This window comes from Dryobates pubescens, chromosome 1 (genome assembly GCF_014839835.1).
Source record: "Dryobates pubescens isolate bDryPub1 chromosome 1, bDryPub1.pri, whole genome shotgun sequence".
NCBI classification, from domain to species: Eukaryota; Metazoa; Chordata; class Aves; order Piciformes; family Picidae; genus Dryobates; species Dryobates pubescens.
This window is the reverse complement of record NC_071612.1, coordinates 54644654-54669027: the sequence shown is the minus strand read 5'-3', so window position 1 is coordinate 54669027 and position 24374 is coordinate 54644654. Positions and strand designations below refer to the sequence as shown.

Genomic DNA, 24374 nt, shown 5'->3' with positions numbered 1-24374 from the left:
AAGATCCAATGGCCGCTTCCGCTTCCCGCGCGTCTCTCCGCGGTGACGTCACTTCCAGCAACAACAGCAAACGTCAAACCTGCCAGGCAAAGAGACGGGGCGGTAGCAGCGGCTTTTCCTGCGTGCCAGAGGGGCCTTCCTGGTTCCCGCTGCCTATCCCCGCTGCTTCGGACTGCACAGCCTCTTTCTGCCCGGCGAGGCTCACGCACCGATTCGGGCCGAGGTCGTCGCGGCGGCGGTTGGGACTCGATTTCGCACAGGTACACACACCGGGGAGGGAGGGGTCCCTCAGCGGCGCAGAGGAGTGCGGATGGACGGGCGGCGCGTCCAATCGAGACCTGAGGCCGTTGCGGTGGCCCAATGGAGCACGGGGGTGGCACCCACGGGGACGGGGCCGCCGAGGAGGCTGTGGTCGTATTCCGGCCTTCCTTAGCCTCTCTCGGTCTCGGCTCTGTAATGCTGGGGGAAGTGTAGCTAGGGAAGGGGGCAGGGGAGGGCAAGCAGAGTGGCTGCAATGCTCCGCTGAGGGCGGAGGGAGAACAGCCGTGACCGTCGACGATGGGGGCTCCCCGGAGCTGTCATGTTAAGTAGGGCGGTCTTGGGCGTGAGGGACCGGTTGTGCCGCTGGAACCACCAGCATAATTGCCTGGAGCTGGGGCTGAAAGGCTCTCAGGTTAAAGGAGATGAGAATTCAGAATACAGAATTAACCAGGTTAGAAAAGACGTTCCAGATCATCAAGTCCGACCTATCAACCAACACCATCTAATCAACTAAACCATGACACTAAGTGTCTCATCCAGTCTCTTCTTAAACACTTCCAGTGATGGTGACACCAACTCCCTGGGCAGCCCATTCCAATGACCAATTACATTTTCTGTGAAGAACTTCTTCCTAACATCCAGCCTAAACTTCCCCTGGTACAGCTTGAGACTGTGTCCTCTTGTTCTGGTACTGGCTGCCTGGGAGAAGAGACCAACCCCCACCTGGCTACAGCCTCCCTTCAGGTAGTTGTAGATGGCAATAAGGTCTCCCCTGAGCCTCCTCTTCTCCAGGCTAAGCAACCGCAGCTCCCCCAGCCTCTCCTTACAGAGCTTGTGCTCCAAACCCCTCACCAGCTTTGTTGTCCTTCTCTGGACACGTTCAAGCAACTCAAGATCTTTCCTAAACTGAGGGACCCAGAACAGGACACAATACTCAAGGTGTGGCCTAACCAGTGCTGAGTACAGGGGCACAATGACCTCCCTGCTTCTGCTGGCCACACTATTCCTGATACTGGCCAGGATGCCATTGGTCTTCTTGGCCACCTGGGCACACTGCTGGTTCATCCTCAGCCAGTTGTCAACCAGTACCCCCAGGTCTCTTTCTGCCTGGCCACTCTTCAGCCACTTTGTCCCCAGCCTGTAGCACTGCATTAGGTTGTTGTGCCCAATCTGTAGAACCTGGCACTTAGATGTGTTAAATCACCATTGGACTCTGCCCATCTGGCCAGCCTGTCAAGCTCCCTCTGCAGAGCCCTCCTACCCTCTTAACAGATCAACACCTGCCCCCAGCTTGGTGTCATCTGCAAATTTACTAGTGATGGACTCAATCCCCTCGTCCAGATCATCAGTAAAGATATTGAACATGATGGGGCGCAACATTGATCCCTGGGGGACACCACTAGTGACTGGCTGCCAGCTGGATGTGGCACCATTCACCACCACTCTCTGGACTCGGCCCTCCAACGAGTTCCTAACCCAGCACAGAGTGCTGCTGTCCAAGCCACAGGCTGCCAGCTTGGCCAGGAGTTTGCTGTGGGGGACAGTGTCAAAGGCCTTGCTGAAGTCAGGTAGACTACATCCACAGGCCTCCCCACATCCACCAGGCAGTCACCTGATCAGGTGACTGGAGGAGATCAGGTCAGTCAGGCAGGACCTGCCCCTCCTAAGTCCATGCTGGCTGGGCCTGATCCCTTGGCCATCCTGTAAGTGCTGTGTGATTGCACTCAAGGTGACCTGTTCCATAGTCTTGCCTGGCACTGAGGTCAGGCTGACAGGCCTGGAATTCCCTGGATCCTCCTGGCCTTTCTTGTGAATGGGCATCATGCTGGCCAGCTTCCAGTCATCTGGGACCTCTTCAGAGAGCCAGGACTGTTGAAAAATGATGGAGAGTGGCTTTGGTGAGCTCATCTGCCAGTTCTCTCATTCCCCTAGGATGGATTCCATCCTGTCCCATAGACTTGTGGGGATCCAAGGATCAGCAGGCCTTAGTTGCGAACACTGCTGTGATGAATGAAGCTGTAGCGCTTGGTTATCCTCAGGACACATCATTATGTGTCGTTTTTTTAGTTAAGAAAGCAGAAGCCAGTAGCTATACAGCATTAATCTAGATAAACATAAGATTTTAGTATCCTATTATGCTCTTTAATACTGCCAAAGAACTTTATGATGTGGTAACAAAGTAACCCGTAGAAGACAGGATTAGAATTGAAGTCAGACTCTGATGGTATTATCCAGAGTCAGAAAAGATCAGTATTTTATAAATACAGTCAAGCTATCAAGAGGTTTCAATTATTAGATAAAGTTACATGATTGGAAGTATAAAGACATACATTGACTTGCCTGTTGAATCAGGATATGGAAAATACATATTCGGAATAATTTTACAATCTAGTTCTAGCCACAGTTACTTAAAAGACTTTGTAATAACAATGACATGACTGTTCTTGTTTAACAAGTGAGTTCTAAAAGTCACCATAATGGATTAATACAAAGCTGAAACTAACTGACGGAGGAAATAAGAAAATGGCATATAAGCTGCTGAATAGCGACACACATATTTAAAGCTTGTGGATGTCCAGCAGCTGGTTCTAGAATGGTTTAAATTGTCTTGCTTTGTTCTGTGAAATTTCTTCAGCTGTTACTTAAGCCAGCAAATACATAATTTTTAGTGCTACAAAAATTTTAATACCACTTCCACAGTGATATCATTTGGATACATATATGTGTGCATCATAAAAAGGCAAGTTTCTTGAATGACACTGGGGTTTTTCTCTGTCTTGGAGTAATTTCTTGTGTTAAATAATTTACAAGGGATGATGTTGGTGATATACAGCAGCTCGCTTTTGTGTCAGGAGAAAAGCCCTGTGAGTGCCAACAAGAACTGTTAATATTCTTGTTAGCTTAATAATACTCAATAGGATGTGTTTTGTGAACAGAAGCTTATGACTGAATATTGCAATAAAGATGTAAACTAGTGACTAAATTTTGGATATTTGATATAGAGCTAGGTAAGAAAGCTTGGTCCTCTGTTACCACTACCAAATTCTTTACAGGTAATGCATATCAAACAGAAAAATAATCTGACTTAGAAGAGGTTTGGAAATTATAATAAAATTTCCAGATGCTTACCTAATAGCATAAAGGTATTTCGATAATTGACTGGTCACAGCCTTTCTGCAAACTCTTTATTATAATGCTGCTGCTCTTTCTCATTTTCCTGATGTATTAAGATTATGAAACTTGCCACAATATAATTTCTAATGATCTTCACTGCCTTGAATTTCCAGTTACTGCCTTTTTTCCTTTTCATATAAACTATGCCCAAAAAAGTATTTTCAAAAAAATTTTAACAGTTATGTGTTAATAGATACTTGGAGAAATGTGGCTTTGTTATAATGATAGAAACTAATGTCAGAAAAAATGGCAACAATGTAAATTCCATAATTTGTCTTAGAAAAGCTTCCCTCAGCAAACATGCCTGTATTTACCAGCACTTTTCTCTCTACTTGACATACACAATTTACATAGAATACAGTCTCTCATCTTTCATAAAATGTAAGCTTTAGTATTGCAATCATGTATTTTTTTTCTTTCCGAGTTCTTCTGCTTTAGCAGTTAAGGACTTCAAATAATAATAATAATCATGGAATCATAGAATCATTTTGGTTGGAAAAGGCATTTAAGATCATCAGGTCCAACCATTATCTAACGTGACCAAGTCTGGTGCCAACCACATCCCTTAGCACCATATCTATGTATCTTTTAAACCCCTCCAGGGATGGGGAATTGAGGAATATTTTCAGGATGATTTTTATTTTGTTTTCACATGAAGAGCTACACTGATCAAGTATGTGGATTATATTTGAGTACAGCTACACATGTATTTAAGTAGCTTTAAACTCCTGAATTTTTTACATTGAGTTGAAAGTTCATTATTACTGAGTCATTCAGATCATCTGATGACTTCCAAGAGTAAAGACAGAGTCTAAATCTGCATATTTGAAAGTGCAATGTCTTGTTGGCAGTGTTCTATGTACTCATAGGGCTAAGGTCAATAATTGGTCGAAGCCTCCAAAGATACTTAGAGATACCTGTTTACTGAGTACTGTACTTAAGTAATTAACAAGCATATATACAGTGCCTAGCAAAACAGAAACTTGCCAGTCTGGTGATAGTAGCCTTTTTGAAATGTATTTGTTCAGAAATATTCCTTATTTTCTCTTTTCATTCCTCAGGAAAGTCTCCTCTCCTCACAGCCCTTGGCTGCTACTGCCCAACCACACAAACTTCTTTTTACCTTGGTTCTTTGCAGCATATAACTGTATTGCTCTGCCTGATGACCAGGGGTAATAGCAGCAGCAGCAGCAGCCGAATTGTACTTGTAGTCCTAAATGCCAGTTCTGGCACAGCTACCACTGAATCATTTAATAGCTCTTGATTTTATTGTAACAGTGCTTGGTGTTCCCCTTTTTGGATGAAGGTTAGTAACTTCATTCTCCTTGGAGAGATTTAGATCTCTTTTTAAAAAGTTTATACATCTTACTTTAATCAAGCTGAACAATGACAAAAATAGGCAGAGTTCTTAGTCTTGTGAAGAAATATGTTTTATTTACAGTTCCAAGTTGTATAAATTAATTGCAAACACCAGCATGAATTACCAAGGCTCACTTGCATTAAATCACTCATCGTTTTGTTGCCACCTTTTAAATGGTAGCCACCTTCTTTGTGCATGCAGTTGTCCTGTTTATGGTGTGAGTCAGCAAGCTTTTTTTTTCCCCTTTTTAAACCTGCCCCAGTATGGTAAAATATTAAGCAAAGTATGCAACTGTACAAGAAATCAGAATACAAATAATGATGAATTTATATAAAATACTGTGTATTCCTAAATTGAATATAATACATGTGACTACAGTTTATTCACAATTGTGGCCTTATCTAGAAGAGAATTCTTGAACTTCCCCGGAATGGATGTGTTTGCAGATACATGGTTCACCTGTTACTTGAACCTGTCAACTTGGTCTTGGTTATGCCTTTTTTCCTGTAATTTCTCAGTATTTGCAGTTTTCCGCCCACAATCACCCACCGCATCCATGGCTTGTTTCTTTCTCCTTACGTAAAGCAGTTTCCACTCACATCCAACTTTTAACTGTGTTGAAGTCCCATTTTTACTTTGTCTTAATGTCAATCACAGCCTAATTTTGTGTGCTTCCCAGTGCTCTAGACATTTTTGTTCATCCTTACATTTTATAGCACCTCAATGATTGTAAATAAGCTTTATTTTCCAAAATTTTACAGGAAGTCTGAAGATAGTAATTCCAAATATTCTGATTTTTAAGGCCTCTTAACTTGCATAGGACATAGATAATACTTAATACTGTATGCAGAAGCTTATTGTTAACTTTGTAACTCTTCAAGCATAAAAATTTTGGTGGGGGAAAAACCGTTGTTATTAGTTTGGGTTTTTTATGATTTTTGTTTTCAGTATTTAATTGCTCCAGGAGTCAGAGTACAATCAGCCTAACTTTGATAAAACCCACTTTTTTCCCCCTGTTTTGATCAGTCCTAGAATTTCATTTTTCCAGTGTGTGCTGAGTCTGTCTTACAAATATTTATAAATAGCTGACAACATTTGATTTGGATTTTATGTCCAGCAGGCTCACAGATGGGTCAGGGACTTTGGAGAGTTGCTAGGAACCAGCAACTGCAACACCAAGGATACAGCGAACAAGGTTATCTTACCAGAGAACATGGTAGAAGAATAGCTACTAACAATCTTTCCAATGCAAGCCATCGCAAACAAACCCAAGGAGGCATTGATATCTACCACCTGCTGAAGACCAGAAAATCTAAAGAACAAGAAGGATTCATTAACTTGGAAATGCTGCCACCAGAGCTTAGTTTTACCATTTTGTCATACCTGAATGCAACTGATCTCTGTCTAGCTTCGTGTGTCTGGCAGGATCTTGCAAATGATGAGCTTCTCTGGCAAGGGTAAGCAAAGATAACTTTTTTTTTTAATAATTACTAGATTTTAAATTTCTCAATATGTGCTTTTGGTCATTCTAACCTCAGCAAAGGTTTCCTCAGTTGAATGAGATTTGACATAGGGAAACATGAATATACTTTTTAAATGCAGTATTTTGGACTTCTAATTCCTATGAGGTATTACTGGAGATCGCTACATACACAAGTGTGCTTGCTACAAACTATACCTATGTATAACTACACACCTGTTGTTTGATATATCATGTGGAAAAACAAGGCCTTAATCTTCAACGTATTTCTAACTTGTATTGTTTGAGTAGTTGGGTTTGCAGTGTTGTTTACATTTTGCAGTTGTAAAATATGTGAAGTACCTGAAATAATTTTGATAATACACTAATTCTGTTTTCATAGGTTGTGCAAATCCACTTGGGGTCACTGTTCTATATACAATAAGAATCCACCTCTAGGATTTTCTTTTAGAAAATTGTATATGCAGCTAGATGAGGGCAGTCTCACCTTTAATGCCAACCCTGATGAGGTAAGAGAACTGTTGCTGACACTAATAAACAATTAAAATAATAATGATTGGTTTATAATTATAGCCACATTAAAAGCAAAGTTTTAATAGGTGCTTCTTTTACTGTAGGAATGATTAATACCAAGTTGCAGTCCTACCCTGATCTTTTTTGGTGTATGGTACCTGTGCATATCATTCATATGGGTTGTCTCTTAAGTGCTCTGTACTGTGGTCTTACCTATGGGTGCCAAAAATTCACAACCACCTGTTGACTTAGGGACAAGGCAGTGATCCTAGTTCAAGAGAAAATGGTGAATTCAAAAAGGATAATAATATGCTTACATAAATTGCTGAAATGCTTCTGCAGTTTCAGTTTGATTCCACTTCAGTTAAAAGAAGATGAGGTATAAAGTAGCACTTACACTTACTTACTTTATTCTTAACTTCTGTTACAGTTGTGGCTTCTTTTAAGAGATTTTAAAATATTTCCACTACCATGGAGCAAATTTTGAATTATGAAAAAGATGTAATGCTGGACCTTCCTAATGATCAGTTTGATTGGATTTCTGTAGATGTTTGTTATGCATAAACATAATTTTGCTTTCTAGTATATAGAAACATATATTTTAAAAAAATACTCCATGTCAAACTAAAATAATTTATTAAGTAACTAACTAGAAGAGACAGTTTCTGCTTGTACTTTGTTACTTTTCAAAGAAGCAACAGGTTTGCCTGGGAGTTAAGCCGTTAACACCCATCTTTTGTATAGAAAACCAGACTCCTGCTTCGTCTTTCCTAGGAAAAGAATATTCACAGTACTGGACAGAAAACAGTATTAATTTCCTGCATGCATTTATACATACACAAGGAAGTGGACGTGGAATAAATCCAAAGTAGCAAAAGGATTAAAAGACATAAGATCTACTAGGAACCAGTAGTTCACTCTGCTTATGATATATAAAACATGAACTTGTGACTGTGGGGTCACTTGTGGCCACCACGCAAATCATTGCAATAATGTGATTTTGTTTAAATCCATGCTTTGTCTCATATCCTGCTTGATAAAGAAACCCACTACTTTTATTTGTCACAAATTATTTTGTAACTTTTCTGGCAGTGCACTGCCTTGACCCGTGATAAGCACTGCTGAATGACTTTATCAGCACCTTGCCATCTCAGTGCATTGATTTTCATCAGGATTTTAGTGAATTTAATAATAAATGTAAAGCTTGTAAAATGAAATGCCATGTGTTTGGGTAACTTAAATGTGTTTTTAAGAATTTAACCAGTTTTAGTTGGTAACAGCTTTATCCACCCAAATTTTTCTGTTTCTTCCAATTTGTGTTAATACAGCTTTCCATTTACTATCTTAGTTCATAACGTGCTGTTACAATCTAACCTAATTTAAAGTAATCTTGGTAGGTTTAAAGCATTTGGAGCCTTCACAAAAGGCACTGAATAAACAATTCAGTATTTTTAAAGGCAATGAAAATCTGCAAATGTAGTATACCTGAATTAGGTATTAAATATATTCTGCTGCACTTCTTTTGGGTTCATTATGGTTATGCCGTGCAATAGTAGCATAAATAGTCTTCAGGCCTAGTAAGAGACAAGAACCTCAGGGTCTCTACTAAGGGCTTCTGTTCCTCTCTCCCTGTGGGGCACCATAGCCTGGTAGGAATCATTCAGGGCCTGAGTTTCAGGAGAATTCAAAAATACTATTGCTTTTATTGTTAATAATTCTGCCAATATCACAATTGTAATTATAAGGACACTGTGACTGGAATATATGATATGGCATTCCACTATTACAAATTGCGTCTCCGAATTTCCTGCCAAACTCTGCTTTACATTTGATAACAGACCTGATCAAATTACTATCAAAATAGTAATACTCACAGCCACAGGAGCAAGATTCTCCAAAGGACACCGCCCATGTCATGAAAATGGGTAACCAGGCTCCACAGCAACAGCTCCAGAGCTAGCAGTGGCTCACGGGGTAGGGAAGAGCATCTACACACTTTGTGGTAGGATTCTCTGGTTAGCCATTGTTGTGTGCATGGTGTTGTGATATCTGCTGTAATTTAATGTATTGATTGTGTGCATGAGCTTGCATAATTCATAGAAGGTGCTCACATTCTGCTGAAAGAATGTGCCTAATCACATTACACATAATCTGGAAGGAAAAAAAAACACCTAAAACAAAACAAACAAACAAAAAACCAGTGCATGTTTGGTTTCTCTTTGTTTCACTTTCTTTATTTTATTTTGTTTGGGTTTTTTTTTACTTTTTTTTTTTCTTTTTTTTTTCATATGGCAGCACCATTGTAGCCAAGATTTTGGAACTTGGTTTTTATTTCTTTGGGGAGAGGGCATGGCTTAGTGTTACTATTAACATTTTAATATTATGGTGTTTAATCTGCCTACATGGTCCCTGCCGTATCTTATTTTAAAGAGTGTATGGTGTATGTGAAATGTTTCTCATGTAGTGCTCATTTCATATCTCATACACTTGTGCCTCAGAATTTGTAAGCAACCAGAAGTTATTTCCCACTGCTTTGTATGCTGTTTCTAACTCCCTACAAAATATTTTTCAAGTGTATTACATGGAGCTATACTATGTAGGTAAAATTGGAACCAAAGGTGGAAAAGAGAATCCTTTGGTCAGGAAAGGTTATCTCACTTTTGTTGCTTTCTTAATGAAAATTATTCAGACTCGTTGTGCTCATTGTGTTTAATAGCATTTATTTTTATGTATCTACTAGAGTCTGGACTGTTACCAGAGTTCTCAGACTTTAATGAGGTTAGGATTTCCCTTATGTAGCATAATAACAATACAGTAAGACAGTGCTTATAGTAAGCCTGGCTTGCCACTCTTCTGATTGTCTCATTCATTACTAACTGCCCTTAGCTTTTGCTAGGGAGGTAAGTTTTCTAACCTTTACTTGGTTATAAATTAATTTTTAGCCACTTACACGAAACAACCTTATCTTTATAACTAGAGCTAGCCTGTAGATGATGGAATATGTACTGTTATGTATTTATGAGCAGATTTTTTAAAAACTTACCCTAATTCATAATGATTTACTAAGCATGCCAGGTTTGAGATGCTCAAGAATATTGAAATTTTGTGAATGCTGAAGAAGGAAGAAGTTCCATGTGATTTATCTAAAAAGTTGGAATGGACCAGACAGCTCTTTTGAAAACTCTACATTAAATTCAGAGATCTTTAATCTTGTAAAGATACTGTGTAACATGAAAACTATTTCTGCATTCTACTTGTGCTTTCTGCCATTGAAAGTGTGCATCCCTGAGACTATTTTAAAAACATACTGTGAAAGAGACACTGTTCTATATTGTAGACACTTGTCACCCAACGTCTTGATTCATAACTTAAGAATATTAACAAATTTTGCTAGAAAATAGAACATCAATACTGTACCTTTTGTTCCAGAAGATTCACCATCAAATATATTGAGATACTGCATTTCTCTAGAACAACAGGAATAATAATACCATGCATATCTAATTTTTATTTACTAATAATGTTACTGTAACCTAAAAGCCCCAACTAGAAATTGCACCCCCCATACCAGATACTGTATATACAGAAGAAAATTACAGTCACTGTCCCCAAAGAATTTAACTAAATAATTAAGCTACAATTTATACTTGAATTCCTGTATTTCCTCAGCTTTTATTTCAGAAAAGTTTTAATTTGGTTGGTGTTTAAATTGTCTTTTTTAATACAATGGAGAGTAGAAAGAAATCAGAATTTTATGTTGATATTTATGTAATCTTAACAAAATCTAAAAGCATATTACAGAATCATAAGTCACCTGAAAATGATAAGATTTAACAGTCTATTAGTGGTTTCTTTAGTCACTTTTTAAATCTGCCAAACAAATAGAGTACGTGCACAGCCATTTATTTGTCTTTTTGTGCACTACTTTTAAATGCACATTAGGTGAAAAGCAAACAATTCAATTTAAATATTAAAAAGAGAAATCATGTGTAAGTGTAGAAAAATACTGATTCCAAATTTTCTATGTCATTAACTTAGAGTATGTCTGGCTTGTTTTGTGTATATACCTAAACAGAGGCATCAAAGGCAACTACCAGATTTTAATGTTGACTGCTGTAGTGAAATGTTCTCAAAGTACTCTCAGCCGAGAAAAAAACATCAGTGCAGAAATGAAACCAATACTGAAAAAAACCCTGTTCTATTTTAGATATCCTATATGAATATAAATTAATAGAAAGACTCTTGGAAACAAGGAGAAAGCAAGCAAGAGTTGTCAGTGCTGTAGTAGAATGAATTGGTGAAATAAGCAAAAAAAACCATTGTGAAAAATAACATTGAAATACAACAAATTACTTTTGTTATTACCATTACTCTATAATTGTGATTATTATTTGCATACGTAATTTAAATTGACACTTTTGTATATCAAGATCTTACCCACAGCTGTATGAAATTCAGGGTACAAATGCAAGACATCCTTAAGGCATCTGTCCGAATTCTCGGGTGCACAGAACATTCTAGTGACAAGGCTCCTCATTCAAGTCAGGCACAGACACCTGCTGGGAATCTTGACTGTTGTACTGCTCACCTAACCTAAATCATAATTAGGAGAACATAGTATGTACTCATCCTGCAGTGTTTTCGAAGTATTAAAGACTTCTTCAGACCTGGTAGCTGGTGACACAGATCTACCTACCTGATTTCAGTCAAGTGGTTCTTAAGAGAATCTCCGACTCAGCACAGATTTTTTTAATACTGTGTCAAACTACTTATTTCAGCTAGTGAACCTGCCACAAGTGACCATTTTAGCCACCAGGAATGATTTATTTGAAGTGTGAGTTCTGAGAGGAATTCAAGGCAGTGTTCACAATGTTACAGAAAGCAGATTGGATGACATGCCCTAAATCTCGTACATAAATTTTTTTGCTATGAACCAAAATTTAAAAACTAAAGAGAAATCATGTTTCTGTTTCAAAGCATTTGTGGGAAAAATGAGATTAAAAATTATAGCATGTTCTGAAGTGTGTTTTATTTATACTCAGTTTATTTGTGAAGAATATGAAGCAAATTAACACAAAGAGTGCCTTCACAGAGAAGGATATTGTTAAACATTATGTGGCGTGGGGGAGAGAAAAGGGAATTGGATAGAGGGAATAAAAATGCTTTGCTAAGACTTGGTAGCCTACTGGGTCCTACACTGAGTTAAAATCTTGTCCATTAAATAAATTACTTACAGCATTTACTGTCACAGAGAAACCAGCCCATTATCTGTCTTAAAGAAGGTGTTATTTTCATCCTGCCTCATCTATGATGTGCCAGGTACTTTTTGGATATGTTGCAGAAGTGTTTGTTAAATAACTGCAGCAGGAATACTCCCGAGACTTCTTCACCTGGCTTCAGTTTGTATTACCTTAAGCAAATACTTATTTCTGAAGCAAATGCATAACTGTCATTAGGAGTAACGGAGTACAGAAGGTGTTCTGCTTCTAGTCTTGTACAAATTGCAAAAAATATTTGAGTTAATGTTTATTTTGATCTCCCATTTTTAGTTTCCTATTTAGCTCAGGTTCAAGAAAGGACTTCGCATTATGTTATCCATCCATATTAAGGGCAAAATTAAATATGATCTAATTTGGATATGAATTCAAGCTTACAGTGCAGCACACATGTCATTAGAGTCCTACGGAAAAATTCCTCTTAAAATCAGAGCTTAAAATTGCTAGGGATTTTTTTTTCTTTTTTGTCTCACCCATGAAAAAACTTAACATTTTATTTTTATGTATTTTATAAAACGTTCTTTTAACAACAAAAATGTATGATGATTAACTGCTCTTTTCTGTAAACATAGAGGCAAAATTTACAGACTGGTAAAAACAGATGGATAATATTACAGGTGTTTGTTGGCTTATTATTTGTGTTGTCAGTATCTTAAGCTTATATGCTAATTTCTTTTCTGCTTGATATGACTGAAATTTTGTGTTAACCAATCCACTACACAAAACATTTTTCCAAACCTGCACACAGTCCTTTGTTTATTTTCCAAGCAAAACTGAAGAGCACCCGAGAAGTTAGTTTATATACTGAATAACAGCTTGGCCCTATATCTTTATAGGTGTAATGTAATCTAAAAGAGCAGACTTGCAAAATACTGAGAAGTCTGATATCAGAAGACTCATGAAAAAAAATGTTTTAGAACCACTCCCAGCCCCTGTGAATTTCAATTGCAAGTAATTGGTTAGTTATTCTTAGGTCTACATTTTTGTTGTTGAAAAATGTGAACATTTTGTAAATCTACTAGGTTGGGTTTGATTTCTGAGATCATAAGGAAAACAGTTTTATGCTTTGGGATATTTCAGTGAACAGAAAGAATATCCAGGATAAAAGGGTTTTCAACTAAATTTCTCATGCATTCTGTAAGAAATGTGTGCTTAGCAATGTGTGGAAAATTCTGAGTATCATAATACCAATATAAATATACACAGTTGTTCATCTTTTAAAACGTTTATATTAGGCACAGTGTTCTTATTTATGTGTATGCGTATTTATGTATGTTGATATTTACCTATGCTTTAAAATCAGTGTGCTTGTGTTATTTGCATTGTTGCACATTTAAACAAATGCATTTAATGCATCTATTTGAATGTGATACATCATATACATGTGAGAACATTAATGTTTTAATGAAAGATATTAAAGACTAAAGACATTATGGCTAAGATTTTCTTATTTACTAGAGTTATGAAATTAAAAGTTATGGCCCCCACAGCATTTTAAATACAGTTATAAAAGTATGAAAAACAAAATACTAGTCTACACTGTAAAGAAATTAAGGAACCATTATTCTTATTATGGGGTTCATAATTTTAAATTTCCTACTGTAAGTATATGTAAAATCTCAACCATAACAATAAATTCTTTCTTTGCATTTGATTTATAGACTATATTGTGCATGTTAAAGTATGATTTAGAAGAAATGGAATTATTCTGAAAAACAAGCCAATTAGTAGGATTATCTACCCATATTGCCAAGTACAATACTTGGTCCTAAACACATTATGAATATCAAACATATTTATACATACCTGTATTTTATCTCAGGGAGTCAACTACTTTATGTCCAAGGGCATACTCGATGATTCACCGAAAGAAATAGCTAAGTTTATCTTTTGTACAAGAACACTAAATTGGAAGAAGCTGAGAATCTACCTTGATGAAAGGTAATTTGAATTTTTCTTGAGACACTTCCTGTTTGTTTTCCATGTACAGCACCATTCAACAATATTTTACTTGTATTGATATAATTTTAATTATGTACAAATCAAGAAAATTCATCTAAGTAATGCTGATACTGAGTGTGAACAGTTAACTTAGTCCCAAGTATTTATGTGACTAACGCTGTATTAGAGCCCCTGAAAATACCACCTATAACTAATAAAACCCACATCCTGTGGTTTTTTCTGCATTTTAGCAGTTCTAGGCATAAATTTTTTTGAAGTTACAGTGAGCATTTGGGCTGCACAGGATGACCTTTGTGAAATACATTGCTCAGGTTTTATAGACACTGTGCTGCTTTTTTTGACTTAAAAGTTTTGGTTTTCCCTGTCTAGTACGGATGGTAATTGGAAAAAGCCATTATCTAAGTGAAGAAAAAAGCTGATAACTTTTTAACTAATGTTGAATCATCTACCCATTATTTAGTTGTCCGTATTTCCTGAATGAAAGTCGCCTCCTAAGATGCAATGAAGCATTCTCTTGGAGGAGGAGCTGTAGTAGGGAAGACTTTCTCCACTGTAACATGCTGCTCTTTTCCACAATGCTTTCTCTTGCCCTCCAGGATACATTCAGGTTGGGATTAGTGCAGTATCAGGAAAGAGGAGCACCAGCCAAGTGCAAGAGAATGATAACTGGACCTAAACAGGAAGAGCAGAGAGACAGCAAGCACTTCTAGCAGGAATGCTCTCCTGCTCCTCATTCTCCTCAGCCTGTACCACTAAAGGAACAAAAGGAGTCATTCTGTAGTGTTATCATGACAGGCAGTACTGTGCTGCAAAACTTCAGGTTATCAGGGAGCTTTGGCAGTAGAAAAGAACACAAAACCATTTAGCAGATGAGATTGCAAGTTAATATTGGTAACCCTAACTGCCATTCATCTTTCCTTCATGAACAGAATATAATCAAGAACTAAAAGAAAAACACTAGGTTTCTAAATGTTGAATCTCCCCTGTTAGTACTGAAATGTTTAACAGAAAGGATAAAGATACATGAATGTTCTTTGATTCACTTCAAATTTGCTTCCATATTTTGCACATCTGTTCATGTAAGATAGTCTGAATCCTTCAGATGTTTCTGTGCTCAGTGTGAAATGCTTGAGAGCATTGCATCCTGATGGATTGGACTTTAAAGAGGTTTTGTGAGCAAATTTTATCTAACTTAAGCCTGGTTTTAACAAGATATTCCTGTAACAGCTTCTACTTAGGCACCAAAACATGTGGCATACATAAGCCTGTTCCCTTTTACTATCCTTTTTTAATGGATTTGTGAAGACATTTTACAGAAAGTGAAGCCTCTATGTAGACTATGATTGTATCTGCATATAAAGAAAATCAGAATTCTGATTAATGTATATTTTATTGTATTTGGCTGCTATTGTAAGTATCTGAGAAATATGTGTTTTCATTATCTTTGTGCTGTTAGTGATAATTTTGTCTTTTAGCAAAACACAAAGCTCGTGAACTGTTGTAAAGCTTACCTTTTTTATTTTCAAAAACCTACATTTTAATATTTAAACAATTAGAAGAAATTTCTCTAATTATATGGGATTTTATTCTACCAGGCGAGATGTTTTGGATGACCTTGTGACGCTGCACAACTTCAGAAATCAGTTCTTGCCAAATGCACTGAGAGAGTTCTTCAGACACATTCATGCTCCTGAGGAGCGTGGAGAGTACCTTGAGACTCTCATAACAAAGTTCTCTCACAGATTCTGTGCTTGTAACCCAGATTTGATGAGAGAGCTTGGCCTTAGCCCTGGTAAGCAAAAAAAGGAGCTCTGATTCAGTGGATCAGTCTTTGTATTTCTGGATAATGCTACTCTTCATGATAGTTTTAAAACTGGCATCTAAACAAGTATTTCTGAAAGAACAAATGTGGCTTGGGAGGGTTTAATGTACAGGCATCATCTCATTTGGCTTGGAGAAAAAAAAAATCACAAAAACACATACAGATTCTTTTCTTAGCCCTAGCTGATAAGTGGGGTTTATTGTCAAGTTATCTTTCTTTCACTTCTGTCAGTGCTTAGGCTCCACACTATCTCTTAAGTTCCTTCTTGCAAAGACTTAGACACGTAACATTTTACCTTGTGGAGAGTCCCAAAGAAACAAGAAGGAATTTTGGGCCTTACTCAGGTTAACAAGCATTTCTCATTGGTTCAAGGAGAGCCAGTTTTCAGCAGTGGAACTGCTTTCTTATTTAAAGATCACTTTTAGCAGGATTTTGCCCTAGTTTACAAAATGTTAAAGAACTTGTTCAAATGAATGCTTATAAAGCCCTTAGTGACCTTTGGATAATGTAGATTTAAGAGATGTGTAAATGCACATTTGGCAGTGTGCTAACTTTGTTATGTTGAAATGGCTAAATTAAATTTTACTTCACTGGGATAACTTGTTGAGTTGTTTTATTTGTGTGTATAAGCCCAGATAATGGAGACTGTAAGGTTCTTGGACGGGGAACAATAATAATCAGTTTCCTTTTTAAATAATTTTTATTTATTCTCTCTTATCTAGATGCAGTTTATGTACTGTGTTACTCATTGATTCTGCTTTCCATCGATCTAACAAGCCCTCACGTGAAGAACAAAATGTCAAAGAGGGAATTCATCCGAAATACACGACGAGCTGCACAGAATATTAGTGAAGATTTTGTAGGGCACCTTTATGACAACATCTACCTTATTGGCCATGTGGCTGCCTAAAAGCACAATTTGCTAGCACTTAAAGTTTGTAATTTTCAAAGCCTACATCAACTCAAGAAATTAATTATTTTGTAGAGATGGGGGTTATTTTAGTGCTGGTCATTCTAACCTCTGTATGCAATTAAAGTTTGTGTGTGTAAGTGTGTGTGTATATGTAAAACTACCTTTTCTATCTATTTACTGTGGGAACAGAAGGATTTGAAGATTTGTTTTTCATAATTTTTTTAGTTTTGCACAAAACAATGCCATTAGTCTGACACAGCCATTTACAAATACTAAACTGACAAAATGGTGAATCTGTGCATTAGATCTGCTTGAAATTTTAGTAAGTTCATTCTTTTTAGAATACCATGTAATGTGTATATATTTAACTAAAGAGATTTATAATCATAATTATTTTATTGTAAAATATTTTAACTAAAATTTCTCCTTTTATCTCCTAAAACAGTGTTGTACTTCTTTCTTTTGCATTTTTTTACAGTGCTGACTACCTCAGATACGTAACTTAGGGAAACAGTGGTCTGAATGCTACAATAAAGTTTACTCTAGGAGAAGACAGAATGCTTGTAAAACATCTTCACTGATATTTAATACTGTGTTGTCCAACTTGAATTAGCATATTGCCAATCTGCTATTCACTGAAGTTTAAAGATTAGAACCTCTATTTTAGATGAACCCTGATGTCATGAAGGGATAGCCAAGGGAAATCACGCAGTGTACATAGAAAGAACTAACCTATATTGCACCTACCAGTTATTTGGGACATAGAACAATTGCCATCATGTATTCATTGTGGAAAGCAAAGAAACATCTCCAGAGGGAAAGTGGTAGGGGTGGCTAACGTGTTGCTGCTTTCAACTGCTTCCCTCAATCTAGAAGTGTCAATGATGGAAATGCCCAGGCAAATATATACCAGATGACTCATTGCTAAAGCTATTAAAAACTGACTGTGCAAGATTAGAGCAGTGACTGTGCAGGACTGGAGAGCCATTTCAGATATACTGAATTACTCTTTCCAGATCTGTCATATAACTAGGTTTTAAATAGTTTTGCATTCATGAAAATACCTCCAAAATGGTCCCAATTAGGCTATGTCTTGCATATGAAGTGTGTAGAATATTAGTGCAACCACCCTGTGTGTGCAGGAATCGAATGAGGATTTGCCTGTTGGTCTGTTGTTTGTTTTTTTTTCTGATGATGACAGAGCAGTGTTTTTCTTAAACTGACATAACATGCAGTTGAAATCAGAGTTGTTCCTGCTTATATTTGTTTACATAATGCTCAGCTACCACCAGCAGCTGGATTTATCATAATAACAAGTAGATGTATCCTTTTTCCCTACAACACCATGAGATGAGGTAGAAAGATATTCTTGGTTCTGTTTTACAGATTAATTTTTTTACGTAGAAAGCCTGCGGCAGGCCTTGGAATTGAATACAGGTCATAGTCCGAGCCACGCACTTTGCCCATGCTTCTGCTTTCCATTTAGCACCTAGGATGTGTAACCTTTGTGTTAGATATGAGAATAGTGATGGCAATGCCAGTCCATGTAAGGGCTACATAAATGATGGGGGGGGGAATGTAACTACTGCTGCTGTTCCAAGAGTTTAGAATATGTTGTTTATAGCTCTGATCCACATGAAAAAAATACACCCATAAAATGTTGTATTTGGTTTATTATGTTAGCTTTAATCAAGTGTAAATGCAGTTTGTATAGCGGATACAGCCAAAGCCAGGAGCCAGCAGCACTGCAGCTGTCATGCAAGGCAGCTTTTAAAATACCACTTCTGTCTCAGAACAACTTCTTGTCACTTCACCCTGTGTCATTTCATTACACAGTAAAGGATGTGTCTGTGTGATCTTATGTGAAGACTACAGAATATGGCTCTCCAGAAAGCACTCCTCAGGAAACACACACTTTTAAAAGGAGAATTTAGTTGTAATTTCAAAATTCACTAATCTCATCAGGAAATGTTTTCTTCTAAAACAACAAAGGCAGAGTGAGGTGTGTTTCTTTTCTGACTGGTATTTATGTTAGGTTTAGTGATGTCATTTTGATTTTGCATTGATGCAAGAGTACAAATTTTTAATCTTCATTTCCCCTAATTTCCAGCTAGAGTCTATTCCATTATCAAACAGAGAGAACAAAGCCTCCAGGCAGACATAACGTGGAGGGTTTTTTTCTGGAATAGATGAGTACATCTGTTAACAAGGTTTAGAAAACTTCAAGGCCAGTGTAACAGCCAAGAAGATAAATTAGAAACAGGATGATACGGTTAAGTTGCTGTATGATACAGGTCCAGGGGGGAAGAAAGAAACCAAAACCCTAATCACATGCAAATAGCAGCATCTGAACTTCACAACAGGATTTTGAACAGTGTTAGATGGTTAGCACCCAAGTCGTGCCGTTCATTATTACTAACTCGGAGTGGAACAGAAAACAGCAAACGCAACATTCTAAGTGCAAATTCCCTTCGAGGTAACCAAGAAACTAAAAATGACAACAGACATTTCTATTGTACTTTTTTCTTTTGAACCTTGAGTCTTTCTCCAGGATGGCAGAAAAGTAATTTTTTGCATTTTAAGGATTTAGACTTTTCATGAAGTTAGGTAATTTTCTGTCTTAAACAAAAAAAAAAAAAATCTTAAGCAGATGTAACTCTACTTTTACTAAGTGTGAAAGATGAAGTTCAAATTCTCTTATCTTCCAAAAGCCCTCAAAAATGTCAATTTTGGGCAATGTCTTCTTCAATACACTTGGTATCTCCACCTGTATTTTATAATAAAATCAAAATAGGTACTTCACTAATCCAGGTGTCACTAGATGATACTGAGATAACTACTTGATCCATCACTTCAGAAGATTTAGTGGATTCCAAGCCTGCTTACATAAGCATGATCATACTCATAACTGCAAAGTACTTTCCAGGCTATTGGGATTCCACTACTGCATGTCCTTTGAATTCTGGCCTTGTAGCATTGCCTTCACACTAACTGCAACATAGAATTTAGAAGAGCCTGAAGCCCATCCCCCTGCAAATGTTATTTTGTTCCTAAACGACGCTGAAGTTCTATACTGAGTGGCCAATTCTGAGATTTTACTAACTTTAGTGTATGCAAATGTGACAGAGGACGACTCTTCTTTGTTCATGTAGGGTTCCTGAGTGTAAATGTGTCCAAGTAAAAGCTGTCACATGATACAGCTCATTTAGTGCCTGTATTAAATTCTGAGGCTCTCATTGCATTTATCCAAGGAATATGGCATATATTATATATTCATGTGGTTTAGTTACAGACAGTGTCTGATATTCCCCATTTTCTCAAAACTCTTATTTCTTCCTTTCATACTCTAAACAGATTTGTACAGCTTTGGCTTTTTAAAATAAATTGAAGCTGCTTCAACATACAAAAGTCCAAACAACTGCAAGTTAGAGACGTGTCTGTCAGTTTTGAAGTGGGCAAGAAATTTGCATTCAGGAGAAGAAAAGAATCAATTTGTTCCCTTCCACCTTTTCCTCACACCCCCACACTGGTTTTAAAATACAGATTTAACAAAATAAACTGTCTTAACTGGCCAGATGAATGTTACTATTTGCTCTTCAGTCTACTGCAGTTTTATTAAAAGTTCTTTACATAAGCAAATTCATCAACAAGAATTGCTCTTTTTTGAAGTGGTCATAGTTTTGTCTCTGTGTAAGGTTGTCATTGTGTAATCTGATATTTTTTATAGTTCTGTTTTTAGAAAACACGTATTAAATTATTTTAGGTACTTAAACAAAATTGAGATGTAACTACTCGGTCATGTTAAACTGTCAAAATAGCAATATTGAGTATTTAGAAAAGTCAGATTCACTTGCCTTATATGGGGCTGGGATTTTTTTTTCTTTTCACATATTTCATGTAAGTATCAAAACTAATAAACATTAAGGCTGATGAATTGTTCTCTGCCGTTGTAAAATCTACCACTCTGATCTCAAAAGCACTATTAAAATGGACAAAGGACAGACTTGAAGGATTTCCTGTGTCTCCCATAGGCACATTATGGTTTCATTTTGCCTTAAAGAGAAATCATATACCTGTTTTTATAATGCACATATAGTAGTGATTTTAGTAAGATTAAATTTTATGTGATCTTCTACTATTATTTATCAGATATTTAAAGTTAAGACTTACCATATGATATGTGTGATTGAGTAACAGCCAGATAGCTAGGATTATAGAAATCAACATATATGTAAAAATCTCCAAAGAGTTCACATTTCTCTTTTATAGCTTCTGTGTTTTTGCTGACAGTGATGATAGTAAATTTGCAGTTCTCTTTTCTTTGTCATATAAACAAGCTTAGAGAAGAAATGGATGAGAAGATAGTAACACAGAATACTTCCATTCCCTAGGTGACATTTTCTCGTATTAAAAAGGAAATGTCTATATTTGTTTTATAATTTAAAAAAGAAAAATGCTACAATTCATTAAAAGAATGAAGAGTTTCCAGGTTTTTGGTATGTGGTTCATTCATAGCATATAATACAGAAAATGAGCAAAAAACACTTTTCAAATTTCTAGCAATCCAACAAATTCAGTATTTTTTAAGCTACTGAGTATGACAGAAATCAAGCATATTCTTTGTGAAAGCAACATGGTCAGGATAACAGAGTGTTTTTCAGAAAGAGTATTCATTTGTAAAAGTTAGCTTTCTTCCTGGCAGTGTTGGAGAGGAATGTTGGATTTAATTTTAAATGATTAATGAGATTTTGTCAGACTCCCTGCCTTTACCACCGCTGCAGTTTGTCAGCACAACAACCTGGGAAACCCGGACGCCACTCTGTCGCCCAAAACAGCTTTCCAGGAAAAAATAAACCTGAGTAACTAGTGCCAGGTACATGTCAGCAGTATTGTCTTTCAGCTGTTGAAAGTTTAACTCTGAGATGGAACATTTACACATTCTGAGGAAGTGAACCTCATTCATTATTTCAGTAGTCTGATTTTGACAGTGGGTACCAGTACAAACTTTAGTTTTCAGAGCAGGCACAGCCTTTGTTACTAACCTCCTGAAAAATCCTACAATCCGTGCAGAGAAGAAATTCTATTGGGGGGGGGGGGGGGGGGGGGTGGTGAATAAAATCAAAGCTTGTTCAGCTAGGTTTTTCTGAGGAAAGCCCTATCTATGCAACTTATTTTGTCTGTAGTCCATTAGATGTATCTCATCCTCTGAACCCTGCCGAGTGGCAAGGAATTCTCTCCTGGACTCAAGGCAGATGTATCTGTGTGCACACACGTACTAGCAGCCAAAACCTAACAAATTCACAACACTTTTCATATGTAACCATAACACAGAAAAATGAGCAATGTAAGGTAGACATCTTTTTCACTTCCCAGTGAAAATGTATTCTGTTGGGATACAGCTTGAGAATCCTGTTCTCCTTACACTCAAAATACACAAACTCTAAAGACTCTAATTTCAGGAACTGCCTTCCCCTTCCAATAATGCATGTTTGACTGTGCTGCAGAACCCCGTATCAACCTTTCATTCACTCTTTTGGACCCCTTTGTACATCACTTCTCTACACCAACTCTGTAGATGAAAAATCTGGTGAACCTTCACAGAGATGTAGATGGTGAAGACTTAATGCTGCTCTGCTACACTAGCCAGAAAATACTCCTTATGGGCATGATGCTCAAGGTATTTCTTTCCAACCCTGCTGCTAACTGTCACAATTACATGTAAAGCAATGGAATTGAGAATATATTCTTGTAACTGTAGAACTTCTTACGATTACTTGCCTTCTGCTGACAAAACAAGCAAGGAAATCACAGGCATCTCTCAGTCTGCTAGTTAATGCACTTTTTAACATTAAATGTAACTTTTTATTTCTATATTGCACTTATGAATTTATTAATAAATGTATTTTTAACTGTCTGTGCTATCTAAAGTCTGACAGTACCATTTCTGATCTGACTTGTACTAGCAAAAGCTAATTTTGGGGGATTTTTTAATCATAGTACCAAAATTTACAGTAGATGAACATTCATCAGAGTAAAAATGTGATTAAAAAAATATGTGAATGTTTTCTCTTTTTTTCAACTTTTAAAAATTAAATAGATGAATATTTATTATTATTTTCCTTTTGTGTTATTAAGTGTTCATAGTGTACATTGTACTGCATATTATGTACTTAAAGGTCTAATTTGAAGTTTTAAATGGTAAATATACATTGTTCTCACTTCCTAGATAAAGTAAAATGTATTTAAAATCATAACAATTCTGAGAATTCTTTTAAATGAGTAACACTAAGTTAAATTGTTAAACATAAGTCAAGATTTATATTCTGGGACTGAAGATGCAAATTAGCATAAGTGAAGGAAAGCCAAAGGAACAAATTTTCTTCAATCAGACTTCTCTCTAATAACTTCATTAACACTAAAATTATGTTAGTTTAAATGCAGATGAAGACATAAGTTTTAAAGAGGTGAGATTAGTGTTTTCTGTAAGAGGATACCTGGTCCTAGCCATACTCATTTCTCATCCTCCCTCTTTCCTGAGGTAACACAACAGCCTTTGTTCCCTATCCACACAGTCTGCTCTCCTCCACAACAGTCTGCACTGAGGCTAAACAGGGTCTTCCTTTGCAGCTGACTCTTCTCTTCCCCTCAAGTCAGTAAATGGACTGTGTGCAATCTTGTTCTTTTTAAATAACAGAAACAAAATAAATTAGAAGGTAACACATAGCCTCAGTGAGTGTTGGTACTTTTTTTAAGTAGACAGTTGTTTGGTTGTACAAAAGAAATAGAAAAGGATGCCCATGTTGCAAATTACACAGCTTTATGCCAATAACTTCAAGCCCGTAATTATTTTTTTTAAATTGCCATCAAATTAATTCCAGGAATGCTGATTAATGATCTTTAATCTGTTTTAGAAGTTATTCACGATACATTCCTGAACAGAATTTTACATAGAATATCAGATAACACCTGGAGATGTCTATCTGCATTATCCTCACAACACACCTAACAAGGTACACCCTAGTAAAATTCTGCTCCCCACCACTGTCAGAAGTGCCTCATAGGAGTACAGTCAAGATATCACTATGGTTTGGAAGAAGCAAAAACTTAGAAGTGTCTTTAATTCCTTACCTTCTGACAAGCCTGTGATCTCAGCATACTGTTTAAGCCAATAAATACCACTGTTATCAATTGCAACACAGCAGTATTCTCAAATCTTTTCAGATAACCTATTCTCCGTAAAGAAGAGAAGCAAAAGCAGATGGAATCTCTGGAGGCTTTATTCCTACTGCAACTAGTGTAAGTAATATTGTTACTTAATACAAGTAATACTTTAGTCAAAAAGTATTTAACCTCAGAGAAAATAGTAAAACTCAATGCCCAGTGATGCATAGCAAATCTGTAAAACAAATAGCTGAATCCCAGTTGTACAGGCAGAGCAAAATATTGATCTAAAAGAAAAGGAATCCCAGTTTTGGTAAACTATAATCTCATTTTCTCAGGTGTTGTTTAAAACGCCCTTTTGTTTTCCACCCCTTTGTAGCCCATTCTCAGGGTACATCATTTTGTGTTCATAGGCTAACGAATAGTAATCTGAATGCTCTGGCTGGCATTTC

At 36.8% G+C, this 24374-nt stretch overlaps 1 protein-coding gene across 2 annotated transcripts; it reads left to right on the top strand.

Moving 5' to 3' along the window:
• Nucleotides 1–21: 21 nt before the first annotated feature.
• Nucleotides 22–18334, top strand: FBXO8 (F-box protein 8). Of its 2 annotated transcripts, none has more exons than XM_009900805.2 (6): nt 22–260; nt 5916–6252; nt 6658–6784; nt 13887–14005; nt 15622–15818; nt 16571–18334. In XM_009900805.2, exons 2-6 carry the CDS (start codon nt 5924–5926, stop codon nt 16756–16758), a joined length of 960 nt encoding a protein of 319 aa, XP_009899107.1. In that variant the 5' UTR covers nt 22–260; nt 5916–5923; the 3' UTR covers nt 16759–18334. The 2 variants fall into 2 exon arrangements, with proteins under 2 accessions (XP_009899107.1, XP_054022118.1); XM_054166143.1 differs by having other exon boundaries at nt 23–260; nt 5913–6252.
• Nucleotides 18335–24374: the final 6040 nt, after the last annotated feature.

What these genes read in the sequence shown, in the direction of transcription:
- FBXO8 (XM_009900805.2), top strand. Translation starts at nt 5,924, where the DNA reads ATGGGTCAGGGACTTTGGAGAGTTGCTAGGAACCAGCAACTGCAACAC. An exon ending in TTAATGCCAACCCTGATGAG is followed by an intron (nt 6,785 to 13,886) that starts GTAAGAGAACTG and finishes ATTTTATCTCAG; the next exon opens with GGAGTCAACTACTTTATGTC. An exon ending in AGAGCTTGGCCTTAGCCCTG is followed by an intron (nt 15,819 to 16,570) that starts GTAAGCAAAAAA and finishes TCTCTTATCTAG; the next exon opens with ATGCAGTTTATGTACTGTGT.